Source organism: Acytostelium subglobosum (genome assembly GCF_000787575.1).
Source record: "Acytostelium subglobosum LB1 DNA, scaffold: scaffold37, whole genome shotgun sequence".
Taxonomy (NCBI): domain Eukaryota; phylum Evosea; class Eumycetozoa; order Acytosteliales; family Acytosteliaceae; genus Acytostelium; species Acytostelium subglobosum.
Genome location: NW_012236496.1, coordinates 5,728 through 29,396, shown reverse-complemented (window position 1 = coordinate 29,396; position 23,669 = coordinate 5,728). Strand labels below are relative to the sequence as shown.

General features: G+C 43.7%; 11 protein-coding genes across 11 annotated transcripts; 8 read left to right on the top strand and 3 right to left on the bottom strand.

The window, feature by feature from the left end:
• Window positions 1-49: 49 nt before the first annotated feature.
• Window positions 50-987, bottom strand: SAMD00019534_119840 (hypothetical protein; the record flags this gene model as incomplete). The annotated part of the gene is made up of 3 exons (XM_012892726.1): window positions 50-261; window positions 335-821; window positions 901-987. 3 exons carry the CDS (start codon window positions 985-987, stop codon window positions 50-52), a joined length of 786 nt encoding a protein of 261 aa, XP_012748180.1.
• A 478-nt stretch (window positions 988-1,465) lies between these two features.
• Window positions 1,466-3,530, bottom strand: SAMD00019534_119830 (hypothetical protein; the record flags this gene model as incomplete). The annotated part of the gene is made up of 3 exons (XM_012892725.1): window positions 1,466-2,754; window positions 2,824-3,134; window positions 3,208-3,530. 3 exons carry the CDS (start codon window positions 3,528-3,530, stop codon window positions 1,466-1,468), a joined length of 1,923 nt encoding a protein of 640 aa, XP_012748179.1.
• A 1,322-nt stretch (window positions 3,531-4,852) lies between these two features.
• Window positions 4,853-5,878, top strand: SAMD00019534_119820 (hypothetical protein; the record flags this gene model as incomplete). The annotated part of the gene is made up of 1 exon (XM_012892724.1): window positions 4,853-5,878. One exon carries the CDS (start codon window positions 4,853-4,855, stop codon window positions 5,876-5,878), a length of 1,026 nt encoding a protein of 341 aa, XP_012748178.1.
• A 336-nt stretch (window positions 5,879-6,214) lies between these two features.
• Window positions 6,215-9,269, top strand: SAMD00019534_119810 (hypothetical protein; the record flags this gene model as incomplete). The annotated part of the gene is made up of 5 exons (XM_012892723.1): window positions 6,215-7,605; window positions 7,683-8,361; window positions 8,451-8,859; window positions 8,937-9,104; window positions 9,172-9,269. Coding segments are annotated over 5 exons (2,745 nt in total), but the record flags the coding sequence as incomplete, so codon positions are not given.
• Window positions 9,270-9,574: 305 nt separating this feature from the next.
• On the top strand, window positions 9,575-11,696 carry SAMD00019534_119800 (hypothetical protein; the record flags this gene model as incomplete). The annotated part of the gene is made up of 5 exons (XM_012892722.1): window positions 9,575-9,721; window positions 9,834-10,001; window positions 10,079-10,562; window positions 10,634-11,422; window positions 11,506-11,696. 5 exons carry the CDS (start codon window positions 9,575-9,577, stop codon window positions 11,694-11,696), a joined length of 1,779 nt encoding a protein of 592 aa, XP_012748176.1.
• Window positions 11,697-12,006: 310 nt separating this feature from the next.
• SAMD00019534_119790 (hypothetical protein) lies at window positions 12,007-13,511 on the bottom strand (the record flags this gene model as incomplete). Its single annotated transcript, XM_012892721.1, has 4 exons — window positions 12,007-12,717; window positions 12,791-12,974; window positions 13,032-13,345; window positions 13,419-13,511. The coding sequence occupies 4 exons, from the start codon at window positions 13,509-13,511 to the stop codon at window positions 12,007-12,009; spliced, it is 1,302 nt and encodes a 433-aa protein (XP_012748175.1).
• Window positions 13,512-14,219: 708 nt separating this feature from the next.
• Window positions 14,220-15,837, top strand: SAMD00019534_119780 (hypothetical protein; the record flags this gene model as incomplete). Its single annotated transcript, XM_012892720.1, has 2 exons — window positions 14,220-14,815; window positions 14,907-15,837. 2 exons carry the CDS (start codon window positions 14,220-14,222, stop codon window positions 15,835-15,837), a joined length of 1,527 nt encoding a protein of 508 aa, XP_012748174.1.
• A 317-nt stretch (window positions 15,838-16,154) lies between these two features.
• Window positions 16,155-16,918, top strand: SAMD00019534_119770 (hypothetical protein; the record flags this gene model as incomplete). The annotated part of the gene is made up of 2 exons (XM_012892719.1): window positions 16,155-16,376; window positions 16,445-16,918. Coding segments are annotated over 2 exons (696 nt in total), but the record flags the coding sequence as incomplete, so codon positions are not given.
• A 366-nt stretch (window positions 16,919-17,284) lies between these two features.
• Window positions 17,285-18,091, top strand: SAMD00019534_119760 (hypothetical protein; the record flags this gene model as incomplete). The annotated part of the gene is made up of 2 exons (XM_012892718.1): window positions 17,285-17,713; window positions 17,912-18,091. Coding segments are annotated over 2 exons (609 nt in total), but the record flags the coding sequence as incomplete, so codon positions are not given.
• Window positions 18,092-18,182: 91 nt separating this feature from the next.
• SAMD00019534_119750 (hypothetical protein) lies at window positions 18,183-19,178 on the top strand (the record flags this gene model as incomplete). The annotated part of the gene is made up of 3 exons (XM_012892717.1): window positions 18,183-18,867; window positions 18,968-19,058; window positions 19,145-19,178. 3 exons carry the CDS (start codon window positions 18,183-18,185, stop codon window positions 19,176-19,178), a joined length of 810 nt encoding a protein of 269 aa, XP_012748171.1.
• A 2,664-nt stretch (window positions 19,179-21,842) lies between these two features.
• Window positions 21,843-22,402, top strand: SAMD00019534_119740 (hypothetical protein; the record flags this gene model as incomplete). Its single annotated transcript, XM_012892716.1, has 2 exons — window positions 21,843-21,988; window positions 22,078-22,402. 2 exons carry the CDS (start codon window positions 21,843-21,845, stop codon window positions 22,400-22,402), a joined length of 471 nt encoding a protein of 156 aa, XP_012748170.1.
• Between the last annotated feature and the right edge of the window lie 1,267 nt (window positions 22,403-23,669).

The following is a 23,669-nucleotide window of genomic DNA, read 5'->3' as shown; positions in this document are numbered from 1 at the left end:
GCCATGGCAACATGGCTTGTATATATATATATAATGTAGATCACTGTCTTTATTCCAACACCAACTTTGTGTTACCTTTGGTCAAATCCTTCCAGTGTTGGTGTGTCTCTGAGATTACACCTTCTGTTTCAGCATGGTCGATTGGCTGTCCATTTAGAGCATACTCATTCTCTTGCTTGCCCTCGGCAACTTTGTACACTTTGTACCATTCTCTTACCTTATCCACTGTGCCAGGTAACACCTTCTCCAAGTCCTTCAAGTCTATGATGTATAAGGTGTTGTGTGAATTAGTTCCTCCTCCCAGTCTATAAGCAAGCAAACCTCTCCATCTTACCATTGATCTTGTCAAAGTTTGAGTCATCAGTATTGATGGCCAACACCTTCCAGTCAGTCTCACCCTCATCGATTAGGGCCAGTGCACCAATGACCTTGACCTGTTTGATCTCACCACGTCCTATCACCTGTTGTCCAACCTCAACCACGTCTATGGGGTCGTTGTCACCTGGATGCTTCGTTCTGTGATCCACCAGTTTAGGATTCTCCCATGTCTGTGGTAGACAACCATAGTTGAACAACAAGTTGCCGTGCTTGATGTAGCGTAGCTGTCCCTTCTTGATGTCTTGTTTGATGGGGTTGAGCAGCTCCTTGGTGTTCACCTCCATCTTGGCGTTGGAGTTCTTTGGCATCTCATTGATGTAGTTGTATAGAGTTCGTTTGTTGTTACTATGAACCAAAGGTACCTCGTGCCATGGTGATATCTGATGTTGACCATCACGATAGTACTTTACACGGAACTCGAATGTACCCTCCTTGCCTTCTTCCTTATGTATAATCTACAAATGATAATGTACTTCCTGTTAACAAAGTATCTAATAGATGAATAGACAACTAAATACTTACGTTCAGTTTGGACAAAGTAGCAGCATTGCTTGCAAAGTATCTGTTGCTCTGTGCAAATGAGCACAACCGATTGCTTATCTTTAACATAATGGATGATGTTGAAGTATTTTAAGTAGTTGTTTGTTTCCTTTTCTAAAGGTCTACCACGTGTAGACATAGATGAATTCATTGCATAAACTTTAGATAACAGAACAAATACTTAAGTGATATAGAATGAAAACATATGTTGATCCTATTGATGGCGAACTACTAGAGTTCACATTGGCAGTGATAAAGATACAGGACAGTGATACTAGACAATGGCTCAATGATAGGATCAGACTGCTCAATAGGTTATTCCTGAATGAGGAGGGCAAGACAAAGCAAGGAAGGGAGATGTTGTTTGATCGCGAGAAGAAACATCTTGCTCAAGAGATCGCCAAGCATCTAGAGGCAACACCACTCTACTATGAACCACTGAGACTCTATCTATCGTAGGACAGTTACAACTACAACCATAACATATGTTAACATCTACTCAGCCAGCCAATAAATCAACCAGTTGCTGGTAGCTATAAATAGTTTATTATTGGATCAAGGACTTGGTGCGTGAACTGTTCTGACGATCTAGTTGGATGCTCTTCTGCTTGGTATAGTTTAACGACTGTGGAAGCATGAAGGAGATACCAAAGATGGCAAGTGTTAGCAGGAACAACACCACAAAGATGAAGTGCTGATCTAATGGATAGGGCAGCGAATGACTGAGCGTCAAGGAGAGGATCGATGTACCAAGAAGTGGTCCGATCGAACGACCAAATGCAACAAGTGATTGAGACATTGAGTTGACCAGTGCCATGTCCTTTGGCAACGCACTGTTGCTCACAATGACAATTACGGCAATGAAGCCAACCTCGTTGGCAAATGATTGGAACAGGTAGGCTGGGAACATCAACACCCAGAATGCTGTTGGATGATCAGCAGTGACGATGGCCGGGTTGGTAGGGTCGACATGCACTGAAATCAGTCGCGTCAACTCTGGTAATGCCAACCAACTGGGTAGGGCAATGAGCAAGGACCCCTTGAAGCACGTAAGGAGACCAAAGCGCTTGGCGAGCGGTGCAAAGACCAACAGTTGGATGAACAGGGCAAAGAATCCGGCAGCACTCTGCACCAGACCAATCTGTCGAGAACTGAAGCTTAAACCACCTCCACTAACGTAGTTGCCGTTATTGTCCACAGTCTTGACACTGGAGCTCCATACAGGGAACACCTCTTCAAAGATGGTGAACACGAAGCCCAGTAGCGAGTAGGCGATGCAGGACCAGAGCACTGGCTTATCCTTGATCAATTGACTGAGTGAACGGGGATTGTCCTCAAACTCCTCCTCTTGCATATCAACCTCCTCAAAGCCATCCTGCTCCTGGTCCATCTCGATCTCCTCAAGAGATGCAAAGTCAGCAATGGATGAGTTACCCTTCATGGCCTTGGCGACATGAGAACTCCTATTGGTTGTGACGCTGGCCTCGTGTGCATGACCCATCTCGATATCACCCTTTGGCTGTTGTTGCTCTTCCAGGGGAATGTGAGTTGTGGTGCTGCCTCTACGGCTCCAGAGACGACGGAGTGAGTTCTTCAATCTGGTAATTGGTTGTCGCAATGCTGATCTCTTCTTCTTCTTCTTAATCTTGGTATACTTGATCTCGAAACTCCTGGTCTCTGGTAGGAAGAAGAAGCATAGAGTCAATCCAATTCCACTCAGGACAAAACATATAATGTTTGGTAAAAGGTATGGGAACTGGCAGAGTGGACCACTGTTGACTATTGATGGATAGTTCTTGCATACATTGGAGAATAATCCTCCGATTAAGGGTGCAACTATAAAGTAGTTCATGTTAGTTAATGATGTTATCAATACACGTGTCATCCTTCAAGTCACAAACATACCAATTGCTCCTATACCCCAGGCGATGCCGAGGATGGTGAAACCAGTCTTCTGGTTGGAAGAGTCGGTAATCTCTCCCAACATTGTCTTGGACACACCCACATTTCCATTAAGCAAACCGGATGCGAATCTAAATAGAATGGACATTGGATAATTCTTGGACAATCCAAACATTATACATGTCACCATGGAACCAATGATTCCTAGCAGGAGTGAAGGTCTTCGGCCACGGACATTGGACAGCCATCCCCAAAAGAAACTGGAGAAGAATTGGGAAATATAAAAGGTAGAAGCAAGGATACCTACAAAGTATCTTTAGTAAAAGAAAAAAGATATTTGATTGGTTAGGTCTCAACACTGATATTTGGTCATTCTTTTATACATACCCAAGTTGATCCTTGTCGTGTGTGAGATGAAAGTCCTCGACCATGAAAGATATATATGGAAAGATGGATAGCGTGGTCAGACCATCACATAGGATGATGATAAAGATTGCAAACAACTTTAACTTTGGCAAAGGAGTAATTGGCTCCTGATCCATTCCGGACGTGGTGATTGTTACATCGCTCATCTCGCTCATTGAAGCAGACGGTGTCACTTCCGAGAGCAAGTGGTCCTCGGTGTGGACTCTACGCAGGAGCTGATCCTTGCTCTCCTCCCTGACAATCGAGGAATTGACTGGGGAGTTGGGATGGCGGGTCGACTCCATTGGACCCTGATCATTGTCATCTAATATTATATTATTATTGTTCCTATTATTGTTTGACTTTTTACTGTCTGATTGGATGGCCATTATTAAAATATTATTTGTTGTTCTGAGTCTAATAATAAAGTATTACATAATAATAATAATAGTATAAGTACTGGTATGATGTATTAGTAGTAGTATAAGAAGGGACTGACTTGGGTTGTAGAAAATGAGAAGTGTCGAAGATTAGAACCACCTGGGTGCGAGTTGTGTGTTCATCAACATCTTTGCTTGTATGTGGAAGAACGGGAAACGAGATGCTTTGGATAAATTTTATCCAACGAGTTCCAAATTTGGAACAAAGGTTGTCGAACAGTGTGACCTGGTGCTATAATGCCCCATAAATGGGGTTCCTGTTTTGATCAATCTTTCCGTTTCTAAGGATCAGTATCTATTTTTCACTAGATAGAACTAAACAAGTTTTATTTATCTATTTAATTGAATAACTTTTCATTATTATTATTTGTATGTTTGGTCAAAGTTAGAATAAAAATAGATATTTAAATCTACAGGAGTTCCGAAAGGTAAGTTTTATCTAACGGACCCAAAGTGTTGTCATCTGGGTTTTTTTTTTTGGTGGCTTTTGAGGGTTTGAAAAACCAAAAAGAAGATTAAAAAGAAAAAGCTTCATTGGAGAACGAGCCAATCACATTTGCACTCAAACTAGCGAACCCATCAAGAGATATATACAACAACAACAACAAAAACATACATATAAATATTTATAATATTGACAAAGTCAAAAGTAACATTATCAGATCAGTCGCCACTAGTCGGTAAGCCATCATTAACTACATACAACACCAGCCAGTTGACAATAGACAGACAGGGTGATAATCGGACAATCGGTCAACAACCAACAACAGTACTGTTACCCCTATTTCAAAACACTCTATGTGTGTGTGTGTGTGTGTGTGTGTGTGTGTTTGACAAGTCAATAATCTTTAGATATACCTGTGTGTTGATGATATCATTTCATTCATTGCTTGGGTTTGAATGATCATTGATTGCCTCAATCTTATGTCTGCATGCATCACTGTTGTAGTGACGACAAACATCCTCATGTGCCAACTCTAACACTTCCCAAACACTCAATGAACCATAAAATGCAACACTAGTTGTTCGCATCAGCAGTGCCTGTATTATACCAAATAATTCGACGATAGAAATCTGCAGAATCAGATCGTAGTAGTAGTAGTAGTAGTACCAAACATTACATTGTATCAACAACAACAACAACACATAGATCAGACAATCAATCATACAGATATACAACAACAACTATGGGTGGATGCTTCTCAAAACAGAACAAGAAGAAGGTGGTCGAGTCCGACATGCTGGCCAGCGATTCGTCGGCACCAGAGTCAAAGAAGTTGAGTGATGATCACAAGAACAACCTCAATCTTGTGGCGATTAACTGGAAGTGTAATACTGTCGGTATCTGGAAGCGAAACCACGACAAGTTGGCCATTCACACCGACGTGCCCCGTCTTGGACACAAGATCGATATCATTGACAAGCTGCATCGTCTCGACAAGCTGTCATTCCAGAGCGTAACTTCTATCAGTCTCAACAATCTGCGCGAGGGAGAGTCTCCAACATACACCACCGAGCTCAGCGGTGCCGCTGCAGCATCCAGCAATGGCGCTGACAAGTTCACCGCCGCCACCACTCTTACATCGGCAGGCATCAGCACGGCACAGGTGCTAAAGAAGGAGGAGGTTGTATTGCAGGTGCTGCTGGCGCTTGCCCAACTGCTTGACGGTCCAGAGAAGCGACAGCAGATCAATGATCAGTATACTACCTATATTAAGGGCGTCGGAGATATCTCACAACAGCTGCTCTCCCTGCTGACCAACGTCGTTGGCGAAGAGAGCAGGATGATGCAGTTGCTCAAGGTGTGTCACCAAAAGATCATCCTGCCAGCCTACTACTTCATCAAAGCGAACATATACGAGGAGATGCCTTTCCGCGACAAGCGCGGCTCATGGCGCATGAGTATGGTGTTTGAGGAAGATGGAAGCATTGCAGCGATCCATTCAAAGCGCCAGCAATCGACTGTCGGCCCCGACGCCGACCCAGAGTTTGAATTTGAATGGACATTGTCCATCATCTTTGACAGGGACATGCAGATCTTGGCACTCAAGGTGGATGTCGTCGACCTGATCATCTCCAACAGCATAACGGTGGACAGGAAACAACAGATACAGAACGCCTTTGCCAACTTGCAGTCAGCCACCACCAACTCCAACAACACAAGTTTCAAGTCGACGGATCCAATCACAATGAGCAAGATTCCTGACTCTTGATTGATTGTCGGGGAGCAGACAAGTTCTTCTGCACACATATTGCACCACAAGACCACTATTTATTATTGTTGTCAAAAATTAAATTAAATTATAAACCAAAAGTTTGGATCTATATTTGTTACCCCCCCAATCACCTGATTGTAGGTATTTCTTTGCTACACTCCTACGACTACTACCACCAACACTCAAACATTGCCACAATTAATACACATATTTTACAGTACTTTATACACATATAACAACACATACACACACACACACACTTACTTTCTCACTCTCACTCTCTCTCTCTTTCTCTCTCTATACTATATAATTTGTGATGGTGATAACAACAGTATGATGGATGATAAGATACTGCCACCAACACAAGGGTGGAATCGAACTAGAGCAATCAGCGATACAAGTTTCAAGTATAACAACTCAGTTCCACCAACATCATCAACACAACAACACCAACAACAACATCTACATCAACATCAACAACAACAACAACATTATCTAGAGTCTGCATCTCTTTCATCCTCGCATTCCTCAATCGCGCTTGTAACAACTTTGTCATCTTCACAATCTTCTCAAGAGTATTATGAGATCTTTGAAGAAGACGACGACGACGACTACTATTACGAAGGAGAGGCAACAACAACAACAACAACAACAATAACAGCAGCAACAACTTTGATAGAGGACGAAGCAGAGAAGGAAGAAATGTCGACCTCAGCAACAACCAACAGCAGCAGCAGTAGCAGTAGCAGTAGCAGCACCCTTACCCCAGCAATGATTGCTTCCTTGGGCTCTAATGACCCATTCATTAGTGGTCACAACACAACTGGACACAAGCACAAGTACCCGACACTGACTCGCACCAAGCGTCGCTCACTACTCAATGCCGACATTGTATCACAGATATTCACAATCGAGGGCACGACGGCAATCAAGCCTCCCTCTCCAACAGCCGCACCACAACAATCAATGCTACATCCTAGTGGAATGCCCTCGCCCACAGAGCGCAAGAGGTCCAGCTACTTCAAGGACGTCAACCGGACATCTAGCAACTCCAACCTCCCCGACATAAACGAAGCCGAATCTTCGGTACCCAGCAATAACAATGGCAACTGTAACAATAGCAACAACAACAACAACAACAACAACAGCGCCATCAGTAGCCCAATGATGGTTTCACAATCACCTGTTGGAAAGTCACAGGAACAATACTCGTCCTCATTCCCTGGACAGCCACTCAAGAAGAGGGCGAGTGCTATCGAGCGATTTGAGAACCTCTTCAGGAAGGACAAGAAGAAAGACTCATCTTTGGTGAGCGAGCCATTGACACCCACTGGAGCTTCATCTACCTCCTCTTCTGTCAGTCACAGCAGACACGGTAGCAGTCATACCTCACCTATAAAGGCGGATGTGGACACGTCGTTTTCAACAAAGATCAGGTTGTCCATCTCTGAGGCCGACCTGATGCACAAGTCCGAGTCGTCCGACAGCAGTAGCGACGAAGATAGTGGCCCTACCAACAACCAGACTGGTGGAAAGGGTCCAACCAACAGGGAGTACCAGGGCAAGACCATGTCCGAGTACATCACAATCACACCACCCTCACAAAGCAGTGGTACAACGACCAGAGGCAGTGATAATGCTGCCAATCTATCACCTCAACGCAAGACGGTCGGTGAGCTAATCGATGATTTTGAAAACTACGAAGAGCAGAGTATACTACAATTGTAAGTTTCCAGATTGATTGCTTGATTGATTGATAGGATTGATTGTTTAACTAACACTTTGGTTCAACAACAAACAGAAAGAGGTTTAAATCATTCGTTGGAACGAGACCAGGAAAGAAGGGCAGGATATGTCCTTCAGGGTTGGATGATGATTCAACTACCACCTCTCCAACATGCTACTCACCACGACGAAGGTTGAGCACAGCAGACAGAGATGAGGTGTGTCATGTTTCTGTTCTTACCTGCGATGGTTGGAGAAGAGAAATGGACTCGGACCACTTCTCTCCTGGCAGCTCAAGTCCATACCAATCATCACCTGGCCATCATCAACAGTTGCTCCTCCTAGAGGAGTTTGAGAACGAGTTGCAACACTATTCTCTATCGTTTGGTGGTGCAGAGCACAAGAACTTTGTCTCTGTCGATCATACCAATGCACCAGTGATAGTCAGTATCATGGAGAAAGCAGAGAAGGTATTGAAGCCAAAGAGGAAGAAGAGTAACAAGACTCTGAACGATCGTCCATCAATCGATAGGACGCTTAGCAACGTGGGCCAGATGGAAGGAAAGCACAAGGTCATTGTCAGAACGATGGAGGGCGAGGACAGATTCTACATACCATCGTCAGGCAAGTCATCTTCGAGCGAACTAATGAGCACTGTCAAGTCACTGTGTCCACCCTTGTCTGGTCTGACCTTCAAGAAGATAAAGACGACACAAGAGATAAAGAAGGGTCTACAACGATGGGAGGATGCACAGGTAAGTTACTTAACTAGGCACAAGCAGCAGCAGCAGCAGCAGCAGCATTGTCCACTCATACACTGACACTATTGTATACATACATACAGATGACTAAAGAGTATAGGTTCGGTATACTCTACCGCAAGAAGGACCAATTCACAGAGAATGAAATGTTCTCCAACAATGACACAAGCAGCGAGTACAATGAGTTTCTCGAGTTCATTGGCAAGCGCATTGATCTCAAGGGCTGGTCCGATTTCAAGGGAGGTCTGGACGTGCGTGACGATACCACTGGAACACACTCGATATACACGACCAAACAATTCACAATTGATGACCAACATTCATTCAAAGTACAGATCATGTTCCATGTCTCCACTCTCCTCCCCTACTACGCACACGACGTCCAGCAACTCGAGCGAAAGAGGCACATTGGAAACGATGCTGTGGTTCTAATCTTCCAAGACCCAGGTTGCCAGCCTTTCCAGCCATCATCAATCCGTTCAGAGTTTAATCGTAAGTAGAATATCAATAGAGGGATGATTCTAACAGTATCACTGACGTCCGTCCTCCATCCAATCCAACATTCACAGATGTCTTTGTTGTTGTGCAACCATTGTCCAAACAATCACCATCAGAGATGACCAAGTATACAGTGTCCATTGCGGCCAAAGAGGGAGTTGGCACGTTTGGACCAGCGTTCCCTGCCACCAAGGTCTGGAGAAAGGACAACCAGTTCTTGGACCATCTCACTGTAAAGTGTAAGTGTTTAAGTCCTTGTGATGATCAATTTGATGATGTAAACTAATATTACTACGACCTATTTAGTAATCAATGCGGAGAAAGCAGCACTCTATGCTCCACCTTTCTATGAAAAGATGAAGAAGACGAGAGCAGTACTATTAAAAACGATAACAACTGGTCACTGAGATTTACTCATCCGACCATAGATATTTGTAGTTTTGTGATCCCGAAATAATTTTGTTATTATTTGAATTGGACATAGCCCCTTTTTTTGATCCACCCCATTATAAAGTTGTATAAGCACGCATGTGTGATTATTTATAAATAACCTAATTATTATAACAATCACATCATTATAAGTTGTCAATCACAAACAAACAGAACAAACAGAACAATCATAACAAACACTGAACAAACCAAACATAACAAACATACATACATTGATTAACAACACATAAGTAATATTGGTTCTATTCCGACGACCAAAATGGTGATCGATGAAGCCAACAGCATTGACGATAGCTCTTCTGATAACTCTGGTGTATTCGAAGAGGATCGAACTAGACAACAGATTGTCGATGAAATAGTAGAGACAGAGACCAACTATGTAGCCGACTTAAAGATCATTGTCAGTGTAGGTAATTGGATATCTCTAATAGATCATCATCATCATCAACAACATGATCAATCATTATCCAATCACTGCTGCTACTGACCAACAACAACAACAACATTGCTGCTCAAAGCTATTCATCGACCCCATTCGTAGTAAGATCAAGCCAGAGGAATACATCGAAGTGTTTGGAAACATTGAGAAGATTTTGGACCTTCACAAAGAACTACTGGTCAATGTCATGCCCATTCCATCAAAGCAAGCTCAACAACAGAACATGGGAGAGTCACTCTACCGGTCGGTAGGTATCTACTTCAACTACCCTAATAAGTTTAACATCCTCACACTCATCATTATCATCAATCAATCAATCAATAGTTCAATCACAAAGACTTTGTACCCCTCTATATAGCCTTCTGCAAGGAGCAAGAGAACAACACGATCGCCTTTGAGAAGTTAAGGTCTTCATCAAAGACATTCGCTGCTTGTGTTGACGCTGCCAAGGAGAGTCCACTGAGCCGACGACTTACATTCCCAATGATGATTATCAAGCCAGTACAGAGGATAACAAAGTACCCGTTGTTGCTCAGGAATCTGATCGAGCATACACCCAAAGACTATCAGGATTTTGAGTTCCTCCAGATGTCACTTGCAAAGATCAGCGGAGTGTTGGATGAGGTAAACAATCAAAAGAGGATTTTGGACGACAGGATAACGAAGATCAAGAAGTTAAAGGAGCTTGCCACCAATCTTGACTATGGCGATAAGAAATTGCCAGAGTCCACAACAAGGGAGTTTGTCAGAGAAGGAACTCTCTCACTGGGGCTTGAGGAGGAGACACTACGGTGTTTATTATTTAATGGTAATGTGTGACAAACTCAAGCTGATCGATCGGTCTCCTCAAGTTTACTTACACTCTCCTTGCCCATTTAGATGTATTTATATTGACAAAGAATAAGAAGAAGAACGCTAGGGTTGTCAAGATACTGGTACTTTCAAAGGTGCTTGTCAGGAACTATATAGAGGTTGTCTATGGCTCCAGTCTCGGTTTCGAGTTGATCTCATTGGAAAAGGAGGAAACACTTCCTCTCTACTTTGGCAGCGATATTGAACGCAACGATTGGTTCGAAGCATTGTACAGACACTCCAACGCAGTCATTGACAATGTCACACGTGGGAAATACTATTGGTTCACCAACAAATGTGTATCCTACGGAGACAAGAGCTGGGCAAACGACACACTGAAGGGCTACAGTGGCACACCACCCCTCAGACCAAACACTCCAACAACATCGATCTTGGGCACTTCTTCACCGGGCAGACTCCTTTCATCACCTGTCAACCACGTTGGCTCCTCCATCAGACCAATATCACCAGTATCAATTACAGCTGGCAGCAAGTCACCACCAACCAATATCATCCGGACCACTTCATCTCCGACTTTTGGCAATGAATTGAAGCCAATCCCAAGGAAGATGCCAGCAACAATCTCATCTATAAAGATTACAGATGACAACAGCAGTATACACGGCGGTTCAGGTGGACCCAACCCTCCTCGAAGACCTGTGGGACAAAACCAGTCCCAGCCACCCCTTTCCAAACCTTTGGGTGCCACCACAGAGCCTCGTGCCAACACTCCTCCAGTGCCCCCTCGAACTGAACAAGGTCCTCCTCGAGGAATGCCATCTAGACCAACTAATGGTTCCACTCAACTGCAACAGAGTTTGGTAGTACCACCAATCATGAAGCCCACACCATTACACCCAAAACCACCTACATCTCCACTCTTTAAACCAATGGCCAAGCCCGCACCAATGCAAACATCTTCATCATCACCAACCTTAAAGCCTGCACAAACGAGACCAATGCCTGCAACACCACCGTTGAAACCGTCACCTATAAGACCAGGACAGATGAAGCCTACGGCTTCAACACCACCAATGAGGCCAGCTCAGCCACTGAAACCAGCACCATTATCCCCACCTTCACCTGTTAACAGCTTCCAAGTAAAGCCCCCACTCGTAACATCAAGTATGCAGCAACGATCGACATTACCATTGCCCGTTCCAAGTAGACCAAACATTGAATTCGGTCTACCAACTCACAGCAGCTCTCCTCAGCTTGGTGGTGGTCGTGTCGCACCTCCACCACCACCGACTGGATCGAACAAACACATATAAATTGATTATATATCACAATTATTTATTATTAATGTTTTGGGAGTTTGTGAGGCTCATACTGTTTGCTGTACCTGTATCCCTGTTGTTGACTTGTTGGCTGGGGGAAAAGCGCCAATCTTTTGGCTCTTAGTTGTAGACCATGTACTTGGGAGTGGCAGAGAACTTGGCATAGCTCTTGATGACCTTGTCAATGGCCTCTAGGAAGTCCTTCTCTGTAACGATCTTTCTGCGAGCACGGATGGCAAACATTCCTGCCTCAGTACAAACGGACCTGATGTCTGCTCCAGTGGAGTTTGGACAGAGACGAGCCAAAAGTTCGAATCGAATGTCTCTGGCACAAGACATGGTCTTGGCGTGGATGGTGAAGATGTGAGCACGACCCTCAAGGTCAGGAAGTCCAAACTCAACCTTGCGGTCCAGACGACCTGGACGGAGGAGGGCTGGGTCAAGGGTGTCTGGTCTGTTGGTAGCCATCAGAACCTTGATGTTTCCACGTGGGTCAAATCCGTCCAGCTGGTTGATTAGCTCGAGCATTGTTCTCTGGACCTCGTTGTCACCACCGGCGCCATCGTCAAATCTGGCACCACCAATAGCATCAACCTCATCAAAGAAGATAATGCATGCCTTCTTGGATCTAGCCATCTGGAAGAGATCACGCACCATTCTTGCTCCTTCACCAACGTATTTCTGCACCAGTTCACTACCGATTACTCTGACAAAGGCGGCGTCTGTTCTGTTTGCTACGGCACGCGCACAGAGTGTCTTTCCTGTACCTGGGGGTCCGTACATTAATACACCTTTTGGTGGATCAATACCGAGCTCGACAAATTTCTCTGGCTGCATGCAGAGGTCATGGTTAGATGGTCAGTAGCACAATTGACATTGATGCTGCTTCGTCGGTAATACATACATGTAGCAATGGCATCTCAACGACCTCTCTCAGTTTCTCGATCTGCTCCTTGCATCCACCAACATCCTTGTATGTGATATCTGGCTTCTCCTCCACTTGCATCATTGTCACTGATGTATCGATCTTTGGTGGCAGTGGAATTTGAATCTGGTACTTGTTACGGTCAACTCTGCAATGCGAGAAACTAATTAGAACAAAAGACAGAAAACGTCATTAAATTGGTTGATGTAAACTAACTTACCCAACACGGATGCCCTCCTCAACATCAGTTGGTGATAGCTTGTCGCCAAGGGCAACAACAAACTTGGCAATCTGCTTCACAGCAATGATGTACTTGGCGTTTGGTGTGCCTGGGTTGATGATCTTTGTGCAACGGGCCACTTGTAAAGGTGGCTCCTCCTGTTGGGAGTTCTTGTCCACAATAAGGTCCCATTGAGAGGGTGGTCCAATTCCTGTGTCAGACTCTTTGATTCCACATATTTCATTGACCTTGGCAGTCATCTTCTTGATATCTTCCTCCAGAGTCTTGATTGGCTTTGTATAAGGTCCTACACCCTGTTGTGATTGTTTTTGTAAGTCAACTATAGAGAGGAGAGAGAGAGTATATATGTAGTTGATAGATTCATACATAGTTCTTGAGAATAGCAATATCGCCCTCATCCAAAGCCTTTGGTGCGACCTCATTAAGCATCTCATCTTCGATCTCTTCTTTGTTGACCATGTTGATGTTGTTTTAAATATTTGTACAAAATTATATCTAACTTAATTCAAAGTGTATTCTATCGATGAGTGTATGTATACTAATATAATATATATATAATAACAAGTATTTGTTTGTATCTGTGTATGAATGTGAATAGTGAACTAATCATCACAATTTGAGTGAACTTTGAACATCACACAAATTATTATTTAAATTTAATTTTTGACATTATATGAAGTTCGATATCAACAATCAATGAGTGTTTGAATATTCTCGATGACCAATATCAACTGATCATGGCGACCAAGTTGGGCGGACTCGATCACCAATGGAAACCGAGGTCATCTTCAAAGCGATGATCTTTAACCGTTCAACCGAACTATTCCAGTTGATTTTTTTCTGTAACTCTGAAAAGTAAATCAGATTGTTGACAATGTTTCTTTTCCAAAGCCGGTCGCATTCTAATTGAATATTTCAATGACTTTTTCAGGATGATTGGGCTCCGCCCAATCAGGGGGTTTTTTGTTGATATAAACGCGTTTAAGTCATTCGATTCACTACTCTTGTTTTAATTACAACTACACACATAATAATAATAATTAGATAATGTCTAATACATTCATTACATTCTTTGTTGGACTTTACAATTTGTTAAAGTCATTTATTGATCGACTACTTTCCTCCTTGATCATCTACAACAGCATCAGTGGACATAGACCAGTACATATGTCCACCACTGATATGCCCAGCCGATCGACTTACTGTTCACAACCCATCAATGGTGCCACGCCAACGACCATAGCAAATCCGGTCGACAAAGTGTTCCAAGATAACTTCCTCAATGACGTGTTCTGGGCCCTGTCATCACAAGGACCTGCGTTTGCCATCGACGAGGCCAACGTCCACTTTGTTGAGGGTCCAGTTGACTTTTTCGATCAACTTATCAGTGGAATTAGGCGTGCCAAGCATCGCATCAATATGGCATCACTCTATCTGGGCACTGGAAAGCACGAACAGCAACTGGTCGACGAGATGATAGCCGCTTGCAAGCGCAACTCTACTCTAAAGGTGCACATTCTCGTTGATGGACTTCGAGGCACCCGCTTGGGACCAAGCACTGAGAAACCAGGAATACGTGTCAGCTCAGCCACCATGCTCCAGCCCTTGCTCAATCAGTTCCAATCTCGCGTTTCAATCAGCATGTATCACACACCAGACTTGAATGGTGTCCTCAAACGCATCCTGCCACCACGTGTAAATGAGGTCATTGGTGTCCAACATCTCAAAGCCTATGTGTTTGACGATGACCTTATCATTGGAGGGTATGTAACTCTTGTTGGTTAATTAGCCTAAACAAGTTCATAGATTATTAACAATATGATGATCGTCACCTTACTCATCCTCCGTCACTAGAGCAAACTTATCAAAGGACTATTTTACAGATCGACAGGATAGGATGGTATGCATATACCGCACCGCCTCCCTATCTACTTTCTTTGACAACGTTGTCAACACTATTGGCGAGCTCTCACTCAAGCAAGACACAAATGGAAACAGTGTCAATCAAGGTACCATCGATCCGGTCACCGAATCATCTCAATTCAAGTTGATGGCAGAGAAACGTCTGGCCTCTCTATTAGAGCCAAACTCCTTTTATACTGCCGACAACTTTAAACATTCTTTGTCTTCACCACTGGATGTCCAGTCATCTACTTCCAAAGCCACCTGGATCTTCCCAACCATCCAGATGGGACCTTTCAACATTCGCCATGACGAGGTTTGCTCATCCTATATATTTGCAAACATACCATCCACTTCCAAGTTCTTTGTCGCTTCACCCTACTTCAATCTCACCAAGAACTACCTTCAACTGATACTCTCTGGCAAGCCACAGATCGACATTATTACATGCTCTCCAGAGACCAATGGATTTGCCGGTGCCACTGGTATGTCTGGCGTCGTGCCCGACCTCTATGGAATAATCGAGCGACGCTTCCTACAAAAGACCATCGACACTGGTAACAGCGGACGTATCTCCATCGTGGAGTACATTCGCCACAAGTGGTCATACCATGCTAAGGGCATGTGGATCACTGCACCCGATCAGAAGCTCCCAAACATAACATTGATCGGTAGTCCCAACTTTGGTTCGAGGAGTGTCGAGAAGGATCTAGAGGCTGAGCTCATCTTTATAACAGAGAATGAGGCACTGCGCCAAAAGATGAACAGTGAACGAATGAACCTGTGGCGCGAGACACAAACAGTCGACATGCCAATGTTAAATGCACGCAAAGTTACACTGTGGGTCAGATTTATCGTTTATCTCTTTGGAAACTACTTGTAGTTACTGATCAATAAAAACAATCATTCTGTTATAACTACGACTCAACAACAACAACAACATACATATATCATATGATGACTACTAGAAATGTTAGGGTGGTAAACTCATTGTTAATCTCGAGCGTCAGAGCAAGCACTCTACCCATCTTATTGTCATCTATAGGAAATACATCATGCTCTATAAAGTTACAACAAAGGTGCTACTCTTCTGAACAGATACATCAGCAAACTCTTTCAACTAAAGCGCAGGAGCATAAAGTAAGAAGCATTGTACAATGTCGACATTAAACAGCATCTGATTTACTGATAACCTATTAGAGGACCAGAGATCAAGTGGTGACTGCTTTCTCAAGTCAACTTAGACTGTCCATTGTCAACCTGACAAAGGCAGCCAATGTAGCCAAAGTGAAGCATGGATTGTCGGCACATGAAGCATCGCTACTGGGCAAGATGATGGCCGGTGTCACTCTGTGTGCATCATTTCTGACAGATGAGGAACGCATTGCCGCACAAATCAAGTGTGATAACAGGAACCCAAATGTAAGATGCCCTTTTACTACTACTATTTAGTAACACCTTTGCCAACTGATGTTTCCCTATCTGGATAGGTGATCTATGCAGAAGCTATACAGGTTGGTGAAGTACGTGGGTATATATCAAACAGAGATGTCACCATTCAAAACAGCCAGTCAGTCGATCGCCCTGAAGGCACGCTCAATTTCTCAAAGGTTCTGTATGGTCTGCAAAAGCCCATAGAGAGCATAGTACCGATGAATGATTACTCAATTTCTGGAGAGTTTGATAACTACTTCTCACTGTCGGAACAGATACCCAGTGTCATTGCTCTTGAACACTCACTTGGACATGACAATGGTGTTCAGTTTAACGGCGGTTTGTTGGTCCAATCGCTACCGTCGACACCGACATCAATAATAGACGCAGTTCGAGCGAATGTCCAAAAGTACAACATTGAACAGCTGTTGAGCGATGAGAAGAGGTCACTGGAGGACATACTCAGATTGATGGCACCTCACGAAATTGAGATCATAGGAAGCACCTTTGTGGATTTCTTCTGCAGGTAAACATTTAGTCATCAGACCACTTTATCAGTAACTATGCCACTCACACACGCATCATCACCATCTCTGCACAGATGTAGTTTGAAGTCGTTCAAGAGCAAGATGCAAATGCTTGGATTGGAGGAGGTAAGATACCTTAAAGAGCATAAGCATGACACGCTCAGCTGCAACTATTGTAACAAGAAGTACACACTCTCTTCTGAGGACTTTAGCGAAATGATCCAAAAAATCGAGTTGGGTTCTAATAGATCGGAGTGATTTGTTTTGTCTTTATTGATGAATTAAAAACATAGTCATTCTGCAGCTTGTGTGCAAGAGCTTGTCTGTCATTGATCAAATATGCTTTGGGATGACCAACAAGTATAGTAATATGTACACAACAATCAGAGCAGATTGGTCGACCATAGTACAGCCTCAGCTGAGGTGCACCATGCTACCATCACAGTGCCATCACATATGAAGACGGCATCAGCGCCATTGATATCGTCATGGGTGCTGAGCAGTGAGTTCAATGCCAATCGCAAGCCTGCCAACTGGCTCTACGGTGTTCCGAGCAACATCACGACGATGACGCTGGTGCATTTCAATTGGCCTCTTGGGCCAAACGTGCTGCCCTCGTCACTGACCTCAATTACCTTTGACAAAGGCTTCAACCAGCCATTGCCGCGCTTCTCTATCCCACCAAACGTCACATCACTTTCTTTGGGAGATGATTTCAATCAGATGATGCTCGTCAAAGGCCTGCCAACCAAGTTGACCTCGCTCACATTCGGCAATGCATTCAATCAAGAATTGCGAGTTGGCTCGCTCACAGCCTCTATCACAACGCTCTCCTTTGGACGGGAGTTCAACCAGCCACTTAATACAGACGGTATCCTCACAAACGCTTTGACCTCACTGACTATTGGCGAACCTAGGTTCAACCACATATTTTCCAAGACAATGGCATGCTCACTCACATCATTGACTGCTGGCGAACAGTTCCTGCTCTCAGAGATCGGCAAGCTCACTGCCGTCACAACGTTGGTGCTTGGCCACGATTTCAACCAACGTCTGCCGAGCGGCTCACTGCCTCGGTCCATCACAGAACTCTACCTGGGCGATGAGTTCAATCAATCGTTGGAGATTGGATCAATCGATTCCTCAGTCAACAGTGTTGGTTCAGTTTGGAGAACGCTATGAGCATCCGTTGCCCATTGGCACCATTCCAAACTCAGTCACCCGTCTTATCCTTTGAGGAAAGTGGCTACCTGTCCACTCACAACGAATGGCCACCTTGGAGATTGGCAGTTTCAATTCAGCAAGGGGCAGAGGCATGTCTTTGCCAGATTCACTCACATCAGTGAAGATTAGATACTGTGACGAGATGGACTCGCAGTCAATGCCAGCACTCACTCCATCAGTGACAAGCCTGATTGGTGTACATTTTGTCTCGCCATCTAAATTGCATTCTGGATGCATAACATCGTCCGTCACAGAGTTGTCATTTGGCCAGCACTTCAGAGGGCCATTGGTTCCGGGCTTCATTCCGCTATCAGTGACGGCAATCTCCTTTGGGCCACACTTTCGCCAAAAGCTGAACGGTGACCTTATCCCAACATCGGTCACTTCTCTCTCAGTGTGCTTCGATCGTCTGTCGGATTTGAGTGACCTCCAAATGCTTGACAGATTGGAGATGTCCCAGGGCACCCTGATCAGGCTTGGAAAGGAGCTGGGCAAAGCTCCTTTGAAACGTCCCCTGTCCAAAGAACTATTGGTCAATGTTGTTAACGGCGAGGGATTCACACTCTCCATGTTGGACATTGCACCAACTATATCGTATTCTGGACGCATCAACTTCAGCTTCCGAAAGATCAGAGACGGCCTTGTCTGTTTGGTTGTCTTCCAAAGGTATTGGATCACAGCAATCTCACCTCGAACGAATTCTTCTCCCTCTCTTTGTGGCGACATATGTATGTTAACACTTCGGCGATGTCCTGCAGGACTGATGGTGATGGATGACCCACATCCATTTTTGTGAGTTATCATACTACCGGTCAAATGGCAACTTAGTGTTAGATATCATCAGTGGCATTATCAAAGAGCTCTTGGGTGTCAGACTCCGGCCATTGGCATTCAACGACATCAATGTTCATCTTGCCCAGTATGAGTTGCTTGACTCACTCGGGCAGCTTGCCAACTTGTCAACTCTCAAGATCCACATCTCCCAATCATATGACTGGTTACCAGAGAATACCAACGATGTTGTCAAGTCGTTGTATGATTACCTCACCAAAGCAAGCACCCATCTCCATAAGATAGAGGTTAACATCATACTCCATGAAGTAGTTGGCCATCATCTCTTGCAGCACCWATTCGCCGATGAGTCATGCACCATCCAGAAKCTGACAATACATGCATGCGCATGCTGCTTTCCGATAAATGGATGCCATCCCCTGCTCAAGGTCAAGATCACTCTTGATCCCATCGAACCCTGCATGCCATGACCACTCTAGTTGCCATAACAATGATACCAATGAAGACAAAGAATTGCAGTGCGAGATCTACTATGGTAACACCACGCTAGCCAGTCCACAGCTGCGAACCAATCCAGTTGGGTTTCAGGATCGATATGTTCATCTTCTCAAYTCGTTGTCCMATGTGCRTCATCTCCATATGATCATGACACAAAACGCCTCCATATACCACTTTGTCAATAAGATCAGATGGTCACCATCCATCTCTCATTGTAGCACCCTGCAAACATCCTTCATGGTGCAACTACAAGTTGATGTAGATTACTCCAACAGAAATGAATGTAGTATGCAGCTTCATCTTGATGAGCCGAGTCTGATGATGTATAATAGTTGAACTTTGTTTGTTGTTGGTGGGATCTGGTGTTGCCAACAGGTGCTGGATGTCTTTGACAAGCACTTGTAGATTGGTTTAAAGGCAATGAATGTGTTATGCATCGCTTCATCTTGGTGAGTTGAGTATGTTGGTGCATAATAGGTGAATGTTGGACGATGTTGGTCAGCAGTAAGGTGTGCTACAATCGATCAAGATGTTGCACTATAGCTGTTGATGATGACGATCCATGTTGATATAGATCACGATGAACGGCAATGAATGTGGTATATCGCATCATCTTGATGAGTCGAGTCTGTTGGAGTATCATAGGAGTTGTTGGATGGTGTTGGTCCGTGGTTGGTGTGCGACGATCCAAGTTAGCTGTAAAAGGTTGTCTTTTCATGGCTGTCCAAGACTGTAATTCCTATGAATCACTTCAACAGTGATGTATAATATATTGATCGTTTTATCTTGATGTGTTGAGTATTACTATACTATAATCTTGATTGGTATTAGTTATTTTTAGAAGTAGAGGTGCGACAATCAGTCCAAGGTTTTGATTGTTACCTGTGAAGTTGAATGTTGATGACCAAAGTTGATGAAGATTACTCCAACGACAATGAATATAGTATGTATCGCTTCTTCTTGATGGGTCGAGTCTGATGATGTGTCATAGGTGTTTGTTGGACGATGTTGGTGATGAGTGGAGTGCGACGATCGTAGTTGATGCAACAATGTGAGYGTATCCTGGGCTGTTGTTGAATGTGTTGCTAAAGAATAGCTTCAGTAGTGATGTACAATATATCTATCGATTCACCTTGATGTGTTAAGTCTGTTGGTATGTCAATTGTAGGTGTTATAGAGACGTTGGTGGCAGTTGGAGTGCGACTCTTGGCGTGTAAAGGGAAATGATGTCTCTTCTGCAAGCTGTACTTTGTAAGAATAGGTTCAACAGTCACATATTATATATAGATCGATTCCTGTAGATGTACTGAATTGTCAAAGTGATTCAAACAACTGTGAAATTTTGATTAAAATTAATTATTGTTTATTAATATTTATTTGTTTTTCCAATATGATGTTTAGACAAGTGTAAAGTATGATAATAATGTTAAATGATTATGGTTAGTATCTATGAGTTTTAACTGTTTGAAAAAGTATATGTGTTCGAACTTCCATCCCATACAAACTTTCTCTTGAAGAAAAATAACTTTATAAAATAACTCATATTAAATTGAAAATATTACTCTGATATATTATTTGGTGTAACTAGTTTACGCTATTGAAAGGGATAGTCCCAAAGATTATTATTTTTTAATAGTCTACCATACAAATTTTAACAACGGATCTTGTGTAAGGCAACTTCTTCATTTAATATTTTTTATTGTAAAATCACTGGCAACTCACTGGCTATTCACTGTCTATTCACTGGCTATTCACTGGCAACTCACTGGCAACTCACTGGCAACTCACTGGATATTCACTGGATATTCACTGGCTATTCACTGGCAATTCACTGGCAACTCACTGGCTATTGTGACGACTTGTCACATACGATTCACAATGTGTCACCATGACTCATACATTCTATCATTGCTGAGTCATCATCCTGGAATCTACAGAACACTATTCCATGTTCCATCTAATCAGTATATATACATCATTCATACACTAATAAAGCGGGCATTCTATCATCTTATATTTGTTATACAGTATATATTTTCTTTGATAAGAAAGTATAACAAATATAGATATATATATATGTATAACTGTATAATGTATATATATGATATGTATATATATGATATGAACCTAGATAATATATTTGCAGCAGCAGATTGTCGCAGGGCAGTAGAGATGCATGTTGGTGATGAGGAGGTACACGATTCCGAAGCCGAGGACATTGAAGAGACAGAAGATGTGATAATTGAAGCGTCACCTCTCTTTAAAGGTCTTACATTGAAACCAGTGCAGCAAGTTGTCAAGCTGACATCCAAAACAACACTGGAGATTCAAGACCTGTACCGTGACTGTCAGTCCGAGATCACCGAGGAAACGCACGACAGAAAAGGAAGGAAGAGGAAGATCAGTTACCTCGATGTACTGGGACGGCAAGAATCATGTCTACGGATGCAAGTTTGAGGTGGCCGTCCTCGGAACCAAGCCCCACTACGCCGTGTTTATGAGCAAGCATCACCTTGCGTCGAAGCACGACTTCACAATCCATAAGGAGGAGCATGAGAAGTATGCTCACTACCTGGTGAGATCGATGGCTACAGGACACAGAGGTTTATCTTACTTGGTGACACAGCATATCATGGTCCATCCGACAGGACTCCTGGCGTGCGGCGCGTTGCTATGATGAAGTCACCCGAGCTGGCAAAGGCCAGTGAAGGAGAGAAGCTAAAGAACAAGATTCTCACCAAGAGGAGAGTGGTCATCGAGTGCTTCTTTGGTCGTTTGGTCAACCGATATCTCCTCTTTCGATTCAGATACGAGCTTGACCACAAGTTCCTCGATCAGGACTTCTACAACTGCTGTCAATTGACCAATCAATTCTACTACAATTCTACTTTCAGTACGTGTCACCGCCATAGCAGTGAGCACGTTGGAACTCTTTTTCCAACGAGTATCTGTCTAATCAATGTAGAATTGTAGTAGAAATAGAGTTTAGAAGTTCAAAATAATAATAATAATTAATCCTAAATTGAGGAGGTTATTTTTGTAATTCTACTACGATTCTACTTTCGATACTTGTTAGCACTGTAACAGCTTGCACGCCCAAGAGAGTTACCAGGAGTGTACTTCCGAAAGTTCACACACTGTTCACCAATTGTTCACCGAGCATTTATTGACTGTAGTCCATGTCATCGCCATCATCTTCGTCTGTTGTTATGGCTTTATCATACGTTTGATCATCGAGCCATTGATAGGGAGCTGAGCCATGTGAGCACGCAGAGGGAGGAGGAAGGTTGGCAACATTGAGAAATGTAGTGATGGACAACCAAAGTGGCTTGGAAAACAAGTTCTCCAGGGCGTTGGTTGAAGGGATGACCAGCTGCACATTTGACGGGGACTTTTTGCCACCGACGACTCTCTCCGGATTCAATTGGACTGCGCAATGCTTTCCTGAGACCATTACGTTGCTCAGAGTGGGGATTTCATCGGGTTGGATCTGGATGTTTGGTGAGACAACAACCGCCACAAATGTCACATCTGGAATGGCAGCTGATGGGCACACTTTTTTGAGCTCATCCAACAGTTGATTGGTGGTGATAGACAGCTTGACAATGAAAGCCAGTACGACATGGTCGGAGAGCTTGACGTAGAAATCAGAGCTTAGGGACTTCGGACCCGTTCTGTAAAGGATGAAAGGAGAGCAACGCTTGATGACCAGGCCAAAGGAATCAAGCGAGCATTGGATGTCTGGTTCGGTGGATGAGTTGGCATCTATGGTGAGAAAACTATCAAGACCCTGAACGTTGTCCTGAATCTTCGGTCCAGTTCTTCGGACAAAGATGGGAAACCTCTTCGCAGTGGACAGGTCCACAAGTGGGAGTGTCCAAACAATATCCTTTGCTACTGAAGTCTGGGTGTGGGTATAAGTATGAGAGTGATACAGGAATCTCACGATGATTGAGTACTCACCGAGAGGAAACTGAACAGGAAAGATGTGGTTGGGTTGGGGTTGATATCCCTGCAAGCAATGAGCTTGCAGACAATGCTATGCGCAAGGGAGCTCTCAAGTGGGGTCCCGGTGATGTGTTCGCTTCTGGTATAGGCTCTGTACCTATTGACCAGNCGGCGAGTTGTTGTACTTCTTGGTCCTTGTCTCCTGTCGAAGCAATCTCCTCAATTGTCATTGGGGGAACACGGACATAGACAAAGTGTTGGCTGTCCTCCATTGGCTCAATGTAAACATTCA